The 17,385-nt window shown below is 45.5% G+C and overlaps 1 protein-coding gene across 1 annotated transcript in view; it reads right to left on the reverse strand.

The window, feature by feature from the left end:
* Positions 1-1,006: 1,006 nt before the first annotated feature.
* The window catches only part of cntn6 (contactin 6), a gene marked incomplete at both ends in the record, with an annotated part of 26,010 nt that continues 9,631 nt past the window's right edge, over positions 1,007-17,385 (reverse strand). The window contains 17 exons of the mRNA XM_080846805.1: positions 1,007-1,098; positions 1,715-1,883; positions 3,936-4,048; positions 4,792-4,972; positions 5,955-6,070; positions 6,219-6,453; positions 7,137-7,207; positions 8,162-8,311; positions 8,687-8,845; positions 9,304-9,421; positions 11,014-11,186; positions 11,983-12,110; positions 14,249-14,399; positions 14,535-14,664; positions 14,874-15,016; positions 15,712-15,896; positions 16,522-16,624. Of these exons, the coding sequence (XP_080702931.1) occupies positions 1,007-1,098; positions 1,715-1,883; positions 3,936-4,048; positions 4,792-4,972; positions 5,955-6,070; positions 6,219-6,453; positions 7,137-7,207; positions 8,162-8,311; positions 8,687-8,845; positions 9,304-9,421; positions 11,014-11,186; positions 11,983-12,110; positions 14,249-14,399; positions 14,535-14,664; positions 14,874-15,016; positions 15,712-15,896; positions 16,522-16,624 (2,417 nt within the window). The remainder of the gene's footprint in view (positions 1,099-1,714; positions 1,884-3,935; positions 4,049-4,791; positions 4,973-5,954; positions 6,071-6,218; positions 6,454-7,136; positions 7,208-8,161; positions 8,312-8,686; positions 8,846-9,303; positions 9,422-11,013; positions 11,187-11,982; positions 12,111-14,248; positions 14,400-14,534; positions 14,665-14,873; positions 15,017-15,711; positions 15,897-16,521; positions 16,625-17,385) is intronic.

Here is a 17,385-nt window from a genome sequence, read left to right on the forward strand (position 1 = left end):
TCTGAAGTTAAAAGAAGTGGCACAATTCAGCTTTCAGCCACAGAAAATGTAGTAGGTGTGTGCATTAAGTCTTAAGGCAGACCACTGACAGCACAGCAGAATCCTTTCTAAAACCCAGTGGGAGGATATACCATGGCTGTTCTGAATTCTATTCCACTGTCTTAGGATATACCATGGCTGTTCTGAATTCTATTCCACTGTCCAAAACTAGAAACTATATGCTCACCCAGCAATGGGAAACAGATAGGCCTCAGATATATGAATGATATATGCACAGAAAATGACTTAGATTCCATGAATCATCAAGTTTTACAGCATTACAACAATGCAGAACATTATAGTTACACTTGACGCACCCGGCTAGCTGTTCAGTTACTATGGTGTAACTGAACAGCTAGCCGGGTGTGTCTAGTGTAACTATAATGTTCTGCATTGTTGTAATGCTGTAAAATGCCAGGCCTTGAAGTCAGGAGTCATGTATTCAGTATTCCAGTGTGTTGGTTGCAGGCTGCTACTGGGTAGATACCAGTGTTTCACTGTTTTTTGGGGGGGGGGGGGGGGGAGGTGTATACGTTCTAATGATGCATTATGATTACATAGTAGTACAAGTAACTGGAGAATGTAGTGAATAATTCCCTCCCTTGTTCAATTTCATATTGAGACACTTTTCATAAATTATGCAGTAAAAACACACTGCTGAAAGAGGTACCCACGAGCATAGAAATGAACCTAAGCTGTTCTATGAAATAATGCACTGAAACATTTATCACTTACATTCAGAACAAGAAACACAGATAAGCTTCAAGGTCAGTAAATCTTTCCCTTTGCATAAAAGCTGACTTTTAGAAAGTCAAACTTGTTGACAAAGAAGTAAAAATAGAACATATAAGGCAATAAAGCTCTGTAGAGCATAAGAGTTCTATAAATTCCCTATCTCCTACTGTATGCCCTGCAGAATGAGGACAGGCATTCCAATGTTCTTGCTGTTCTGCTAATCTCCAGAAGTCTACAGAATCAGCCATGACACTACAAAAATCATTGCACACAGGTCTGACATTTTCCTCGGGTCTGCATTCAAATGTCCCTTTGAATTAAGACCTGCAAATCAACAAGAGAGTGTGATTAGAAAACAGGACATATCCAGAATATCAATCACTCACATGTTGCATATCATAATCAAGCAATATCACAAGAGGACGCGCTAGTATGGGCAATATCAGCACGAGTATCGTTCAATGGCACAAGGTCGTCAATGCTGGATGACAAACATAGTCACAGCCTTGCATATTCACAATAACAAATTACAGCAAGATACACACAGCTCTAAAAGTGCCACTTTGTAGCCCTGTAACAGCATTCACGCTCATGGAATGGATATTGCTAAACTATAACTTCCTGTTGTATAAACTGCACTATCTACCGATAGAAGGTATTTTATCAAAACTGAAGAAGACGTGGCATGACTACTACATCATGTGCAAAACTCTTACCTACCCGAAATCAGAACACAACATGTGTTTCTGCTCTAAGTCTAAACTGCTAGTCTAAACTGCACTATCTACCGATAGAGGGTATTTTATCAAATTGAAAAAAATGCGGCATGACTACTACACAAAACTCTAACCTACCTGAATTCAGAACACAACATGTGTTTCTGCTCTAGTCTACTAGGGAGGGAGAAAAACAATCAAACAAAGGTCTGAGCGAGTCTTACTGGACATCTTTGGTATCCTTATGGGGCCGCTGCTGCTTCCCTCGCCTCCTTCGCTCTGTGACCTGATTTCAATGAGGTAGTCCTCTCCCGAGGGCAGCTGCAGCTCCACAGAAGTGCGGTTGGTCTCAACGATGCTGACACGTCCGAGCCAATTCTGACGATACACCACCTACACACATGAAGGCGAGAGGGGGTTGGGTTAAGCTACTGCAGGAATGCTTTTGAGTTTTTTTCAAGCTTCTGTGGCTTTCATCACAGCACGCCGCAGTCCCCTCAGAGAAAAACAGCTGGGCTGAAGAACTCTCAGATACAACAATAACAGCTATACGGATTTCAGAAATTCTTCCACAAGATAAATCATGTCTAAAGAAAACTATGAAACCGGGGGGGGGGGGGGGGGGGGGGGTCAATAATAAAAGTTAAAACATTTTGAGGGGGCTAACTTTTTCAGAAATGTACACTGACTATGCAAACAAGAGACAGCAGGCGACTTATTATCCAGCCATGTTGGTGGAGAGGTTACAGGGTTTGAAGCTGTTACTATGCAGGTCCCTCCACAGAGAGTCGCATGAATTGCAAATGATGATTGGAGGTGTTTCTGCCTCCCCTGTGGCACTCGTGCAGACACAAGCTTGGACTAGCAGCGAGCCGGCCCTCGCCCGAGAGACAGAAGAGAGAGGGAGAGAGAGAGAGAGAAAGAGAGAGGGAAGAGATGAGACCATCAGAGATGTCCAGCTGCTTCCTTAGCCCCCAAGTCCCAGACTTCTGAGGGAGGCCTGGCATCAATTAGGCAGAATGCTCTGTGGCAAATTAAATCTCAAAATGAAAGCAGGGTCCTTTTTATTTCATTTTCAACGCCGTCCAAGAGCTGCTTGCAAAGAAGGCGGAACAAAATCTGTCTTTGCAGAGCTAATACCCAATGTATCACAAAAAATATGAGGCCGATTCAAATCCAGTAGGTCACTCTACTGCCAGCCAGTGTCTGGCTTGAAAAGACTGAATATCTACAAAACCTCAAGAACAAAATTATGCTTTTGACTTGAGGGGGAAATAAAACAAAGAATAAAAAAGAACAGATTGAAAAGCTATCTAGAAGCTTCTGAATGGAGAGAAGGGAAGTGAAAGGATTGATAATGATAGCTTAATTTCTCTGAATGATGTTCATTTTCTAAAGCAGTAATAGGCTTGGTCAAGAGCAGAGGGTGTCCCCTACTGGCCTAGTAACACCAACTCCGTCGCTCTCTCATACAGAGACATCTGAATGAGCCAGTGACTTGTAAAGACGACTCTCGGCGTGGCTTCATTAATAAATAACTACTTAAACCTCCCCTCACTACCCAGGGTTGCATAATGTAGTGGAAAAGCTCACTGGTGCATTGTCTCTCGTGTACCATCTATGTGTCACTTAGCTTGGCCACAGCAGCTAAAATGTCACACTCCTCTTTGCTCCAGGCGCTGCTGGAGTGACCTGTGATATCTGCCACCCTGACCAGTATGCTGGGGTCAGTCAATGGATTGTAATTGTTGTGCATTACGTGGCTGTTGATGCAGTTCCTCTGCGCTTTATTATACGGCTCTTCAGAATGTTCCTAAAAGTATCGTTGATTTGAATGGGCAATCCCAACTTTCGCCGGTGATTATTTCCTGATATTCACCGCTGCGGAAAGACATTCACCACTGTCATTGGCAACGGGTTTTGTGCTTCTAATTCACATCTTTCATATCATTCCGTGAAGTAGTCCGGTCATTTAACGTAACAGATTCATTGTAATTTGAAGTCAGCAAGTAATGGGTTGCTACGCAACACCTGAAACTTAAAAGTTTTTTAACTTGGCAAAAATCACGAAACGGCAACAAAATCATTAAAAATAGGTATTTTGGAGGAACGTCTTCTATCGTTTTTGGCAAGTAACCATATTCATGATGTAAGGGATAATGTATTGTCCGTCGGTCATTATCCAAAAATAAAACCTTTTAGGACAAAACAACACCCCTCTGGTGCGCGTTGGGGTGCTGTTCGCCCCGTCGGGATTTATTTTTGGATAATGACTTCTGGACAATACATTATCCCTTACATCATGAATGTGTGAAGATGAATGGAGTGACCAGGGAATTCAGAACAAGACACTGGCCAGAGAATGACTCACTCCATCACTGAGATTATCCCAGACATACAGCATGTGCTCACGTCTCGGCAGGCTTCTGTCGCCGTCAGGCTCACCTTGTAACCGGTGACATCTGACTCATTGTCCATGGCCTTCACGTGTTCCCAGTTCAAGAATATCTTCGAGTTTGTTAAGTTCCACTCTATATTTGCTGGAGGATGACTCGGTGCTGAAAAAAAAACAATAACAGTAGTATTGGGGTATGAAATATTTATTCCTGAAGGACTGCATTACCAGTAATTGACTGTGACTTGAAGACCTTGTTCAGTGTTAAAGGAGTATAAAAGAGCCAGAACTGTTGGGAATTCAGATCTCTAGAAGAATGCAAATATCACATCATAAACCTTTTAACAAGCTCTACCACTTCACACAGTGAACATGTGTTGGTGCTTTACCACATTCAGAAAACACCTGAACAACATGAACCCCAGCTTAGTTATAGATTTAAGTGTAGCGAGATGTGTGAAACTGTTAACAGCTTTAATAAGCTATGGGTGAACTGAAAGAAGGTCAAACACAGTAGTTACCTTGCTGTTTTTTTTTCCTACCTTCTCTTTCCCCTTCAGTTTAACTGAATATAAAACAGTTGCTCCCCCACCTCAAATCAACAATAAGAACTGAAAATCCTTCTACATCATCAACACTCAACTAGCCAAGGCCCTGGTTTTCTCTATAATTCCTCAAACTTAAACACACACACACACACACACACACACACACACACACACACACACACACAAACATAGACACACACACACACACACACACACACACATCCATCAAACCATCTGTATAAAAAAGTAATTCAGGGCTGCGCAGAGACAGAGAGAGGAAATAGGAGAGGGAGGGCCTGTGGGGGGGGGGGGGGGGGGATCACCTTGGACTCCACCCAATCAAAGGAGGCTGACTCACGTGGCCTCTTGGTGGTGACATTGATGGGGCTGCTGGCAGGTCCAGTGCCGGCGCTGTTGTGGGCGCTGACGGAGATGAGATACAGCGTGCTGCCCTTCAGCCCTGTGATGTTAGCCGCCGTGTCCATGACCCTGGCGCGCGCCGCCTCACTCGCCGACACCCCCTCCTCGCGCCACACAACCTGGGACCCAAAGACACCGAGGTCAATGCGCACCATTCAATGCCGCATTGGTATGCTGTTTGTGTGTGTGTGTGTGTGTGTGTGTGTGTGTGTGTGTGTGTGTGTAAGAGAAAGAGAGAGCGAAGTGAGAGAAAAAGAGAGGGGGGGAGAAAGAGAAGAATGTGTGCACTTGTGCTCGTTGATTGTAAGTCTCCATCTTATGACCGGGGGCTGTGGACGACTTTCTCAGGCTGAGTGTGGAGGCTCAGGCAGCCCCTGGGTCAGGAGGGGAGAGGGTCACATCCACAGAGCTTTCCACAATGAGGGACGACCTCACTGCAGAGGTGTGAGGTGTGTGTGTGTCTGTGTGTGTGTCTGAGTGTGTGTGTGTGTGTGCATACGTATCTCTGAATGCGTACGTGTGTTTGTGTAGGTGTGTTCGTGTGTCTTTGTGAGTGTATATGAGTATGTGTGTGTGTGTGTGTATACGTGTATGTGTGTGTGTGTGTGTGTGTGTGTGTGTTTGTGTGTTGTCTGAGTATGTGTGTTGGGGACGGTGGTTGATGTACGATGTTCACACATCAGAGCTGAGATTTATAAAGGTGCAGTGGTGTGGTGGGCGCCCGGCTCCCTAGGTGCGCGTGTATGTGTGTGTGTGTGTGTGTGTGTGTGTGTGTGTGTGTGTGTGTGTGTGTGTGTGTGTGTGTGTGTGTCCAGTGGTGTGTTTGGGCGCCGGGCTCCCTGGGTGCGCGTGAGCAGCTGGGAGTGGAGTGGACCTCTTCATCCTCCAGATTACATCGTGAAAAATGGGCTCCCCTAAAGGCTCTTGTTCGGAGCAGGAAATTGTACAACCTGCCATCTGCAGTTTTCTTCTCTTCTTCTCTGTCTTCATTCTCCTTTTTTTCATTTTGAATAGAAATATTCAAGCAAGATTATATAAACCCCCCTTCACCTAAAAAAAAAACCTTGACGCTGGGACTGTTTGATACATTTTTGTCATTACCTCGTAACCAAAGATCTTTCCACTGCTGTCTGTCTCCGTCACGGGCTCCCAGTAAACCTGGATTTCCGAGGCAGACAGGGTACGTGCCCACACTTTCGAAGGGGCAATTGAAGGCTCTGAAAGCAGTCATGTGGAGGATGAGAAGGGATTCAGATATGAACTCTCAGGTTTACAAATAAGAAGCCAACTCTATATCTGTTTCTCGCATGGGGAACTCATAGAAACAGCACAGAGAGCACTGTTACATGGGAGCTGTTTACTCACCCTCTTCCGCGGAATAAACGAAGGCCACGTCACTGAATGGCCCCTCGCCCATGTTGTTGTAGACGCCGACTTTCACCGCGTACCGAGCGAGGGGCGGCAAGCTGTCGTTCTTAAAAGTGTACTTGGAGGCCTCGGCGGAGGCCATCACGGCTTGCTTCCAGGTCGACTTGCCGACGGGTCGAAATGCCACGACGTAGCCAAATCCCTCTCCGTTCTGGTGCTCTTCGGCGATAGGCTGTGAGAAGATCAAAGGGAAAATATGCTAAACCGTGAGGTCTTTATCTGTTTACGAAGCCTTGGTCAAAGGAACTGGGCTGCCACGCTTTCATGTCGAGTGTCAGCCGTGTGTGTCACATGTAACATGAATCTGACAAGTGTGCATGAAGAATACTGAGCGTGGCTTTTCATATAAAACTGATTTTAAAGTAAATAAACTTTGAAAGTGCAAAGTGTTTTGCCGTCAATCCACCATCCGACTAATCTCCCCAACGCCTGACATTAGATTAAGCGCATGCATCTAAAATGAAACGCCATTCACCCCAAACTCTTAAAACGAATGACATGTAGACAAGGAAATCCAGCACCATAGAGTGCATTGCACTAAAAAAAGGCTCCCCAGAAATGCCCGAAATGATTTCTCACACCCGCACGTATCAAATTTGCAACATTAATGCATCTTCATTTCAATTCGCATACCAGGGGAGTGATTCCACTCAGGCGCAAAATGAAGACGACAGCCTCGCTTTTAATTAAAACTCATTTAAATTAAAAACTGTGTGACCACAGAGGGATTCTGTCAAGACTCAATTCAAAGTCAAGACGGCTGCAAAAAAACATACACACACACACGCCACAATGTCTGCAATGAAGACGTTTTGAAACGTCAAACGTAGAGAGAGAGAGATCCACTCCACTTACCTCCCATACTATAACCAGTTCTCCACGGCTCCCCCCACCGCCACTCACGCTGGCTGGGGCCATCTCTGGCACTGGATTATAGCCGAAAGAGAAAGACCAAACGGCGCAGTGTTAAATGGTGTATACTTTCAGAACGCTGGCACCAGGATGAGTGTGCTTTATGCCTGAAAGGCAGCCCAGAGGCTCAGGAAACAACAAGAAACACTTTCAGACAAGCCACTATCACAAGGTAGAATTCAGTAATTTATTTTTATTTTTTTTGTTTACATGAATTGGACTGCGAGAGCTCCCTTCCAGTGGTATTGCACTATCACTCTGCGACTAGACACACACACACACACACACACACACACACACACACACACACACACACACACACACACACACACACACACACAAACACACACACACACACACACACTTAAAAAAAGCCAAAGCCACTCTCTCTCTTGATTCAGTGATCAAGGCGGATGCACTCTCTAAGCCTCCCTAAAATAGACACTTTCCAAAGCACCACCTTATGGTGTGGGTGTTTCACACACTTCCCGTCAATGCACACATGAATTTATCACAGCGGGCTTGTTTGCATGCTGATGTGCACTGCATTTGAGCGCTGAAGAGCTGCGACACTTCCCCCAAATGTATTACAGACCATGCAGACGTGGAGAAGGGTATTAGGGTATTATACCTCAGAGCTTACATTATAAGGATGTCACAACACCTTTTCCTTGATTCAAAAAAGTTAAAAGCGTTGTTTCCTGTCATTTTAAATATGATGCCATACTGTTTGCATTTTTAATTACTCCCTAATTGTTTGGAAATGAGTTAGTAGCAATCAGAAACGGACTGAAAAAAAAAACAAGCAGCGGGTGTGATTGACATGGAAACTGGATTTCAAATGACTGAAATCCATCATGAGGTGCATTACATGCCATTTAAACTAATTAGGGGGTGTAAGTGACATTCAAGCAGTGTGAATGATGTATTAACCGGGTTGGAGAACAGAGCGCCAAACTCAATGTTACCTGCAGCTCTGGTGCGAATTTGCCTGGACGGTGCGCTGGGCTCTCCGACGCCCACATTGTTAATTGCCACCACCCTGAATTCATAATCCACAAAGGGGCTCAGGTCCACCACTGTGGCATGCAACATCTGGCCAGGGACAGCACCAGGAACTGGGATTTAAAGGGGTGTGAATTGAAAAAAAAAAAACATCATTGCACAGTTGTACAGTTACAAGCCATTAGAAATGCAGAGCACGTTCCAGAGATGTGTATTATCATGCACACTTGGGTTACTGTCATCCAATGTCACATTACACACTACTTCAGGGATAAAGGAAGATAATTAGAAAGTGATATGCAGTCACAATTCAAGCATTTTGCAGAGATGACAATGCCCTCTCCCATATTAGGTAATGTCAAGTCATAATGTGATTCATGGTACTGAGGACTGCGCTTGAAAAGCTTCCCTTTCATTTAAATACCGCGTTGCATACAGTTTCACATAAGAGGTTGATGTAAAAGTGCTTTGAGTCAGAGGTATTGTACCTGTTTTGACTGCCTGCCAACCTATGGAGAAAGGATTCCTTGCCTGGACAATGTAGTTGGTGATGGGACTGTGGTGGTCAGACCCCGGGACCCAGGAGAGCTGGGCGGTGGTGTCGGTCATCTCACCCACAGCCACGCCCTCGGGAGCGCCAGGGGACCCTGATGAAGAGAGATAAAAAGGACGGGACTGGAGGACTCAAAGACTGCAGTCGTCAGACAGAAAAGGGCAGGTGACAGGGCTGTGACAGAGCACACAAAGCAAAGCCAGGCCCCATCCCACCCGCAACAAAAGGACAGAGGCTTCATATTCATGAGGGCGAGCTGGAGATCGTTCAGCTGATGACGGCCAACACAAAAGGTATCCCGAGAATGTGCGGTGCAAAACTAATGGATTGATTACAGATGCTTTGAAAAAAGGAAAAGTGAGTGGAAGGAGCTTGACTTTCTGGGTCACATAAAGAAACGCACTGGAATTGTACTGAGCTCTTCCATTTTTTTTTCTCATTTCCACCGCCCCCCCCCCCCCCCACCCCCCACCACCACAAACACACTATTTGATGAAGTCTGCAGTGAGGGTGGAATACCAAGTCTCAGCACGCTGAAGTTGAAGTCCGTACCTCGCACAAGTAGGTCAGCAGCAGCAGACACACTATCCACCAGAGTGTGCACCATGCAGACATATTTTCCCGAGTGCTTCAGCTGAATATTCCTGATCATCAGGTCGCCAGCAGAGCCCTGCCCAACAGAATAGACACAGAGTTTCACACGGCCAAATACATATATATGGCATTATATATATATACAGCAGAGCGCTGCCCAACAGAACAGACACAGAGTTTCACAAGGCTAAATACATATATATGGCATTATATATATACAGTATACATATATATATATATATACACACTATATGGCAATTTGGATTGTAAATACATGAAAGAATAAGTATGCGCTTTAGCGAAACCCAAATCACACAGTAACCTGATTGCTCCCATCTGCAGCCAGTGCTGATGGAGATGACCTGTTTGGAATGGAATGGAAATGATCCCCAGTGACTAGTGACTGTTTACGGTAGAGATAGTGACACACACAAACTCGGAATTTTATCTCTGCTTTTAACCCATCCAGGATAGTGATACACACAGTGAAGCACACAGTGAAGCACACTAACCCGGAGCAGTGAGCTGCTTTTGAGCGCCCTGGGGAGCAGTGATTGGGGTTAGGTGCCTTGCTCAAGGGTGAAGACAATGACTTCTTCCCTGAGGGAAATGTAAGGATGCCCCTGAGGCTGGCAGCCATGTATTCTCCGGTAGCCAGTATTCTCCGACCCCGAAGCAGAAAAAAAACTAGACGTGTCAGTCAAAAAACAGCTGAGCTGAGCCGGCCTGAGAATCTGCCTGCACCAAAGGTAATGATCCTCTCTCTTTCTCTCTCTCTCTCTCTCTCTCTCTTTCTCTCGCTCTCTCTCTCTCTCTTTCTCACTGCTGGCTAATGAGATGTCAGCCTTCAGCACCCGTGGCAGGCACAGAGAAAGAGAGACAGAGAGAGAGAGAGAGGTGAGCAATGTTGTTTTGCCACCTCCATATACTAAAAAAAAAAAAAAGGCTTTCAGAATGCAGAGAGAACTGAGGCGAGGCAAAAGGGAAATGTCAGTCCCCGGCAAATAGTTGCTGCGTCTCTGTGTGCTCAGAAGACTACCGGGGGTAAATCTTATAATCAGGCAGATTTGTGATTCTCTGTTTGCTTAGCAACCAGGTAACTCACTCCTCATGTCCCTGAAGGGTTTAGGGCCCTGAGTGAAACTGCAGAGTGTCATTTTGAAACTGCAATAGAAGAGAGAGAGACAGACGGAGATGGAGAGAGAGAGAGAGAGAGAGAGAGAGAGAGAAGGAGAAGGGCAAAGAGGAGGAGGAGGAGGAGAGAGAAGAAGGGATGGGGGAGAGAGAGAGATTGCTCACACAATGATAATGTGGCAAACAATACGTAGCAGACAATGTTTGAGCCCCCCAAGGATTTTTGTCAGGTCTGAAAAAGTCCCTGAGGTGGCCCGATGCCTTTGAACTGTTATCTCTCTGACCCTGTGCTGAAGCCCGGGAGACTGCACTGTTTTCAGCAATAAAGTTTGTTGGAGGGGGCTTTTTTCCAGAGTAGCAGCTTTTCTGTTTCTCAAAAGAAACTGATGTCAACCCCCCCCCCCCCCCCCACACACACACACACACATCTTCGCACCCCCAAGCGCCTCACCACAGCAGAAGAGCACACACACACACGGACACACACACACACACACAAACACACAGGGTCGTGCAGGGAGCCCATGCACATACCGCGCCGATCATCTCAAAGTGATCCTGCCTGTTGAAATCGAGGAGCTTGCCGTTGAAGAACCACTTGAAGGTTGGCTCCAGAGTGGAGTCGGTGGAGATTACACAGGGGAGCACGATGCTCTCTCCCACCGTGGCATCCATGCTCAGGGGTGGTGCTGTGATCTTGGTCGGCTCTTTAAATAAAGAATGAAGCAAAAGCATGTCTAATGGACCATTTATTAAGTCAAATACGGTGAAATGATGGAACGTGTCCATTCACTTATAGCCACTCTATACATCCAGAAATAATAAAAATGATGAAAGTGATCTCTATCAATCAATACTGTTCTCTCACGGGACAAAAAGATGACATTATCAATCTGGGTTATATGACCTCTGGTCTGTAATACTGTCTATACCTCACTTACAGTCTCTACAGCGTCAACCTGATTCCTTGAAAACGGCCTTAAATGACTCAAATTTAATTAACTCATTTTGTGGAGGAAAAGAAAAAAAATGTTTTATTGATACGGTCTCGTAACTGAATAATTCACTGTAATGGAACCAGTATGCCAGCTAGGAGAGGGGAAAAAATGCATATGTATAAGCATCAGTTATTAAACCAGCAAAATCAGGAAACTGCAACAACAGCACATTTTTAATTAAGCATGTGATGTATGGGGAAGGTAGAGAACATTTCTCCTCTCTACACTACAGATGCCAGGGAATCCCCCCACCCCCCCACACACACACACCTCCCCGCCATCCCCACCACCACCACTACTACCGCCACCGCCGTCACTGTGACCAATAACTCACAGCTGACAAAACCCAGGATGAGTTATGCTTCTGTCAAACCAGCAGGAACATAAAACAACTATATATTTCATTATCAATTTCATGCTTGGGTTAGTATTTTCAGTTTTTTTCCGTCTTCCCTTTTCTGCTCTCGCTCAACAACTTTAGCGACTCTTAAAGCTATGTTAGTACCTTTCACAACCAGTGTGCCAGTGCTGCTGGCTGTTCCAAAAGGGTTTCGGGCGACACAGGTGTATCGGCCTCCATCGGATTTGCTAACGTTGGCGATGCGGAGAGTTCCGTCCTCCAGGATGGTGCGCCTGATAAGGGGGAAAGGAAATCTGTTATCGGAATAGTCTAAGCATCGGTGAGCCACGTCAGATCGCTGTGGGATTAGTCTCTCTGTGAGGCAGGCAAAAGGAAAGAAGTGAATTTTTCACCGTTCAAAAGAAGAAAAAATGGGTGTGTTGCTCTGACCCTGTGACTGTGTTGCTGTTATCTAAAATGAATACTTAATAAAAAACTAAAACATTTCATTTCATCAAATTATGTTGGTTGCATTTCAGACAGAGAGAGGCGGAGAGAGAAAGAGAATGGAAAATGGAAATGTAGGGACATTATCTGAATTCAAGAAAATGAATTGTGCTGAAGAGTCTTTACAAATATGTATCCTGCATTAACAGAAGTTTCAGACCGAGAAGGACAGGAGAGGAGGATGGAGAGATACTACACTAGGGAGAGGAGATTCACGGAGGACAGAATCTTTACCACCGTCCTTATCATTTTAAGACATGTGTGAGATGTTATCACCACACTAAAGGCCATTTCCGAAAGGTAATAAAGAGGGGTATGACTGTAGAGCCGAGGCATCCCGTGAATGACAGTGTGGATTGCGAGTCAATCGAGGGGATCTTTAGTCGGATGGTGGCAGAGAGCATATGACGGCAATACTAAACGCAAAAGGACACCGGTCCAACTATGACAAACGCACCACAACACTTCGCATCAACCAGAGTGACATGTCTCTCATTTGTGACTCCAAGTCCCTTCGCAGACCTCCCCACAACATTCAGATGAACGAGGGATGCATAATGATAAAAAAAAATAATCATAAAAAACCATGGGACGTATTCAACATTCCATTTTCTCTCTGCCCGTGTAGCCAGCGCCTGGCGATGAACAGAAGCGGAACCTGAAACGATGAGCCCGCCCGTACCCAAACATGAGCCCCGTATATAAATGATCCAGTGCCCTCGCAGCTAGCGTGACCTTCTGGCTGCGAAAATCAAACAGGCGCTCGGTGAGAGGCGCTTGCTGAGAAATCAAACAATTTTTCCGCAGCTCTTAAACATTAATATGCATTCACCGCAGCCGCCGCCCGGGCCTCGCCGAGCATGTCTTGCACACAGCGCTTTTCGTACTGATTTATTGACTATATATCACACTCTGAGTGACAGAAGAGCACAGAGAACATGACCCATGGGCCAATGAGCTGCAAAACAAATAATAATAATAATACAAATAGTACGGAACTATCTGCTTTTGAGAAAGGGAGGGAAACGGTCGCCCGGTTCTGTTCCGTGCTTTGCATTTATATTCTCATCAGAGCACAGAGGCTGTGTAATCACTTTCTCTCCCTCTCTCCCTCCCTCTCTTTCTTTCTCTCTCTCTCTCGCTCGGAGTCTTTGTCTCGTCTCCTTCTCGCCGTTACCGCCCCATGGAATATGATAACTAATCAATGCTCCTTTGCGCGTGTTGGGGCAGGTCCAGTGAATTACGGAAAGGCCGTGGAGATGTGGCAGTGTGTATCGATCAGAGACGAACCCCTCCCCCGCCACCGTGCCTAAAGCCGGAGGCCATGTCGAGGCAAAGTTCTTGCAGACGCCTAGGCTTTTTTGAAGTTCACACCCCCACCCACCCAACACCAACCACCACCCGCCAGCACCCCTGACACACAAAATTAAAAATAAAGAATCTGAGCGAAATATCCTGGGGGTGAGAGTGAAGATTTACACCTCCCTCCTGACACCCCACCTGTCGCAAGCCCTCCTCTTTCCCCTCAATCGCATATGTCTCTGCTTTGACTTGTGCCGCGGACGGCGTGCGTTAATCATGACATGTGAGGGCAGCTCCGCTTCGGAAGGGCTGTGGTGTGCCTGGTTATGCTCTCGTGCCTGTCTGCTCTGCCCGCCTCTGCTCAAGTGCGGCAGCTATCATATGTAACTAACAAGCTCACGATCAGGAGATTCTGCTTTACCTCCTATGCTCTAGGCAGGTTCAGCACTGATGATGAATTACTAAACTGTCTGGGATCATGAACCTATAGGCCTGTTATAGGGTGTTCAGTGCAGCTTCATTTTGACCCCAGGCATGAGGTGAGATAAAAGGTCTATGGCTGCGGTCATCACACGGCTATCGCTCCATCCATTAGAGTGCTAGCAAGTGTGCCTGGCGGTACCTCTTAGTGTTTTTCAGGAAGTCGCCGCCCTTGCGCCAGAAGTAGGAGGCTCGGGGGGACGCATGGGGGCGGCACTCGATGATGGCCTCCCCTCCACGCTGGATCAGTGTGGATTTCTTCACCGGGTTCCTGGAGAAGTCAGGCGGAGAGGCTGCCGAATGAAACCAGCTCTCAATCACTTTGTTTGATTATTGCCCCCATCCCTGTAGTATACACAGATCACTCATTCCTGGCTCACTTAATGCTGTGGTCGTTGTTTTTGTTGTTGTTGTTTACTTTTGCTTACCCACTACTTTGAGCTCAGCGCTGGCGTAAATTACCCCCTGCTGGTTCATGGCTGCACACTGGAACATCCCGGCGTCCATCACGTTGATGTTGGAGATGGATAATCTGCCGCCCTCCACTCGTACCCTATCCTAGTAATACAACAATAATATAAACAGTTCAATCAATGGCACAGTCAGATAGCAAATTCATGTTTATGAAGAGATTAGTCATTGGTCTTCTACGTACATTGTCTGTAGGGAATGTTGACTCTAACACAGTATGATACTCAGTTGTGGACAGGGTTTTTCAATACATGTGGCTGCAGATGTTTAAAGTCCAGAGCACGTAGTGACCTCACCTCAGTTGTGACTGGTTCTCCATTCTTGAGCCATTTGTATGTGGGCCTGGGTTTGCCATTTGCACGGCATTCCCACTGCAGGCTGGCCTCGATGGCCATGTGTGCGTCTCTCAGTGTCTGTGCCCAGTGCAGATGCTCAACATCTGTCAGACGTCACACAACTTTTGTTAGAAGGTCAGCCAACGGCGGCGACAACAGAGGGAAAACAGCCCAGTTTAAATTCAGCAAACATGCAACCAAAATGACAGCACCTGTTTTGAGTTTGTACTGCCGTGTACTCAAATGTCATTACCTACACTCCGCCCGTTTGGAACCATCTTGAGATGGGTTTGCCCCAATTCTTAAGGCAGCTGTGTCATCTTTTTCTTTTTTTTTTACTCTAATAGCATTCCAACTAGAAAGCAACAGCCTCGCCTCTTCAAAACCACATCACTGAAAGGTTAATTGGTACAAATTAATTCCAGATTATCCTGTCTTTATAATGCCCTGTCTTAGTTCCGGCAAAATGCACACTTTACGATTTGTGCTCTAGCTATTTTAATTAGACTAAACTGGAATACAATAAATCCATCCAGTAGCGACAGTTAAGTGGTTGCAACTATTTACAGGATATTCCATTCATTCATTAACATTCAATTAATTAAAACAGCACTTATTGATCCCCCCACTGTGATTGTGACAGCTATCTGTGCAACAAAGAAATCAACACAAAACAGACACTATACCCAATGCCCTTCATTAATATTCAGACACCTCTTATCGCTCATTTAATTCTGAATAAGACTAATAAGAATATCGTATAACACATTATCATCATAGTATTTTTTACTTATCGTACTGTCAAAAATGAGTTGTCCTCTGGCCACGTTTCGTCCTCTGGAATTCTCGGCGACACACTCGTACAGGCCGGCATCCTCCGGGCGGAAATATGGGATCTCCAGGACCCCGTTGGAGTGGTTGATTTTGATCTTGCCAGGGAGGGGGCTCCCATCTGCTCGCCGCCACGAGATGGAAGGCACCGGACTGAGGCGAGTCAATCAGCAAGGTCACCAAAAGCCAAGCCACCGATCAAGTGCCATTGTTTACACCACATTTGCAACACACAAAAGAACAGAAAACAATACATCAATAAAATCGATGAAGGCGCACATTTAGTTAATTGAATCTAGAACAGTGAGACTTGCTTAAGGCAGTTCGCCACGTTTGCTTAAAGCAGGATGAAAATCAAACGTGCGCAACGATCCGTGTCTATTCTGGGTTAAACCCAATGAACAAACCATGCCTGTCAGTTCCATTGTAGAAAAAGGTGTTCAGTGCCTGCCATGTTTTGAAATCAGTCAATACTCCGGGCACATGCACAGAGGAGCCTTTCACCTGCGCCTTCTGACTATATCATCATGCTATGAATCATTCCCCATGTTCCTTCAAAGCACCCAGGATTGCTTTACATTGCTGTTCCATTATTTAACCAGCTAATGTTTACACATTCCCCCTTCCATGTCTCCAGCACTGACGGGCGCATTCACATTTTCCACAAATAGACCTCACTGATATACTGCATGCCGACTGTCATAATCCCCACCAGAGTCTACCAGCCCTGTTCTCCCCCGAGTCCAGGTTCTCTTGGTGCCAGAAAAGCGAGGCTTACTTTCCTAAGGCGAAACATTCCAGCTTGACCGAGGATCCCTTGGCAACCTGGATGCTTTCTGCAAACTGGACTTCAATCTTTGGCTCGTACTCCCCCATCACGGCTGCAGTTGCCAACATAAATAAATACACGAACAAACAAACAAACAACAAAAAAAGAGACATAGAGAGAGATAAACAAACAGAGCAGAGAGAGCATGCCAAGCATTTATATCATTTGTGATCTGATGAATAAGTTGTCTGACCACTGGATATTTCTCATGTCTTCATTCCTGTGGCGACGACATAAAATGATAACTGGCACGCTAATGGGCAGTTTTTCTGGGCAGTTGTTGTTTGCGCACAGGGGCATCTACATACTCCAAAATGCACATAATGCCCATGAGTAAATGGACAAGGAACATTAAACAAGCACTGGTGCTATCTTATGGGCCTTCTGGTGTTTTGCGTGAGCTTGCATATGTTACTTCTGCTATGTTTGTGTGACCATATGTGTGTGTGTGTTTGTCTCTATGTGTGTTTGTTTATGTGCAGATGCACAGTGTGTATGTGTGCTTATCAGTGGATTGTGCATGTGTTCATTTATTTTATATACTCTATCTGTGTGTGTATGTATGCGTGTGTGTGTGTTGTATCAGAGAGAGAGTAAAGGGATTTAATTGTATAGCAACATGTTTGTGTTCTAGTAAATATCTGTGTGCATATGCACATGCTTATAATGTTAATGCATTGGCTAATACAGTATCTGTGTGTGTGTGTGTGCGTGTGTGTGTGTTTGTGTGTGTGTGAGTGTGTGCATGCTATGTGTGTGTGTGTGTGTGTATGTATGTATGTATGTATGGTATGTGTGTGTGTGTGTTTGTGT

The sequence above is a fragment of the Sprattus sprattus genome, assembly GCF_963457725.1.
Source record: "Sprattus sprattus genome assembly, chromosome: 10".
NCBI lineage: Eukaryota > Metazoa > Chordata > Actinopteri > Clupeiformes > Clupeidae > Sprattus > Sprattus sprattus.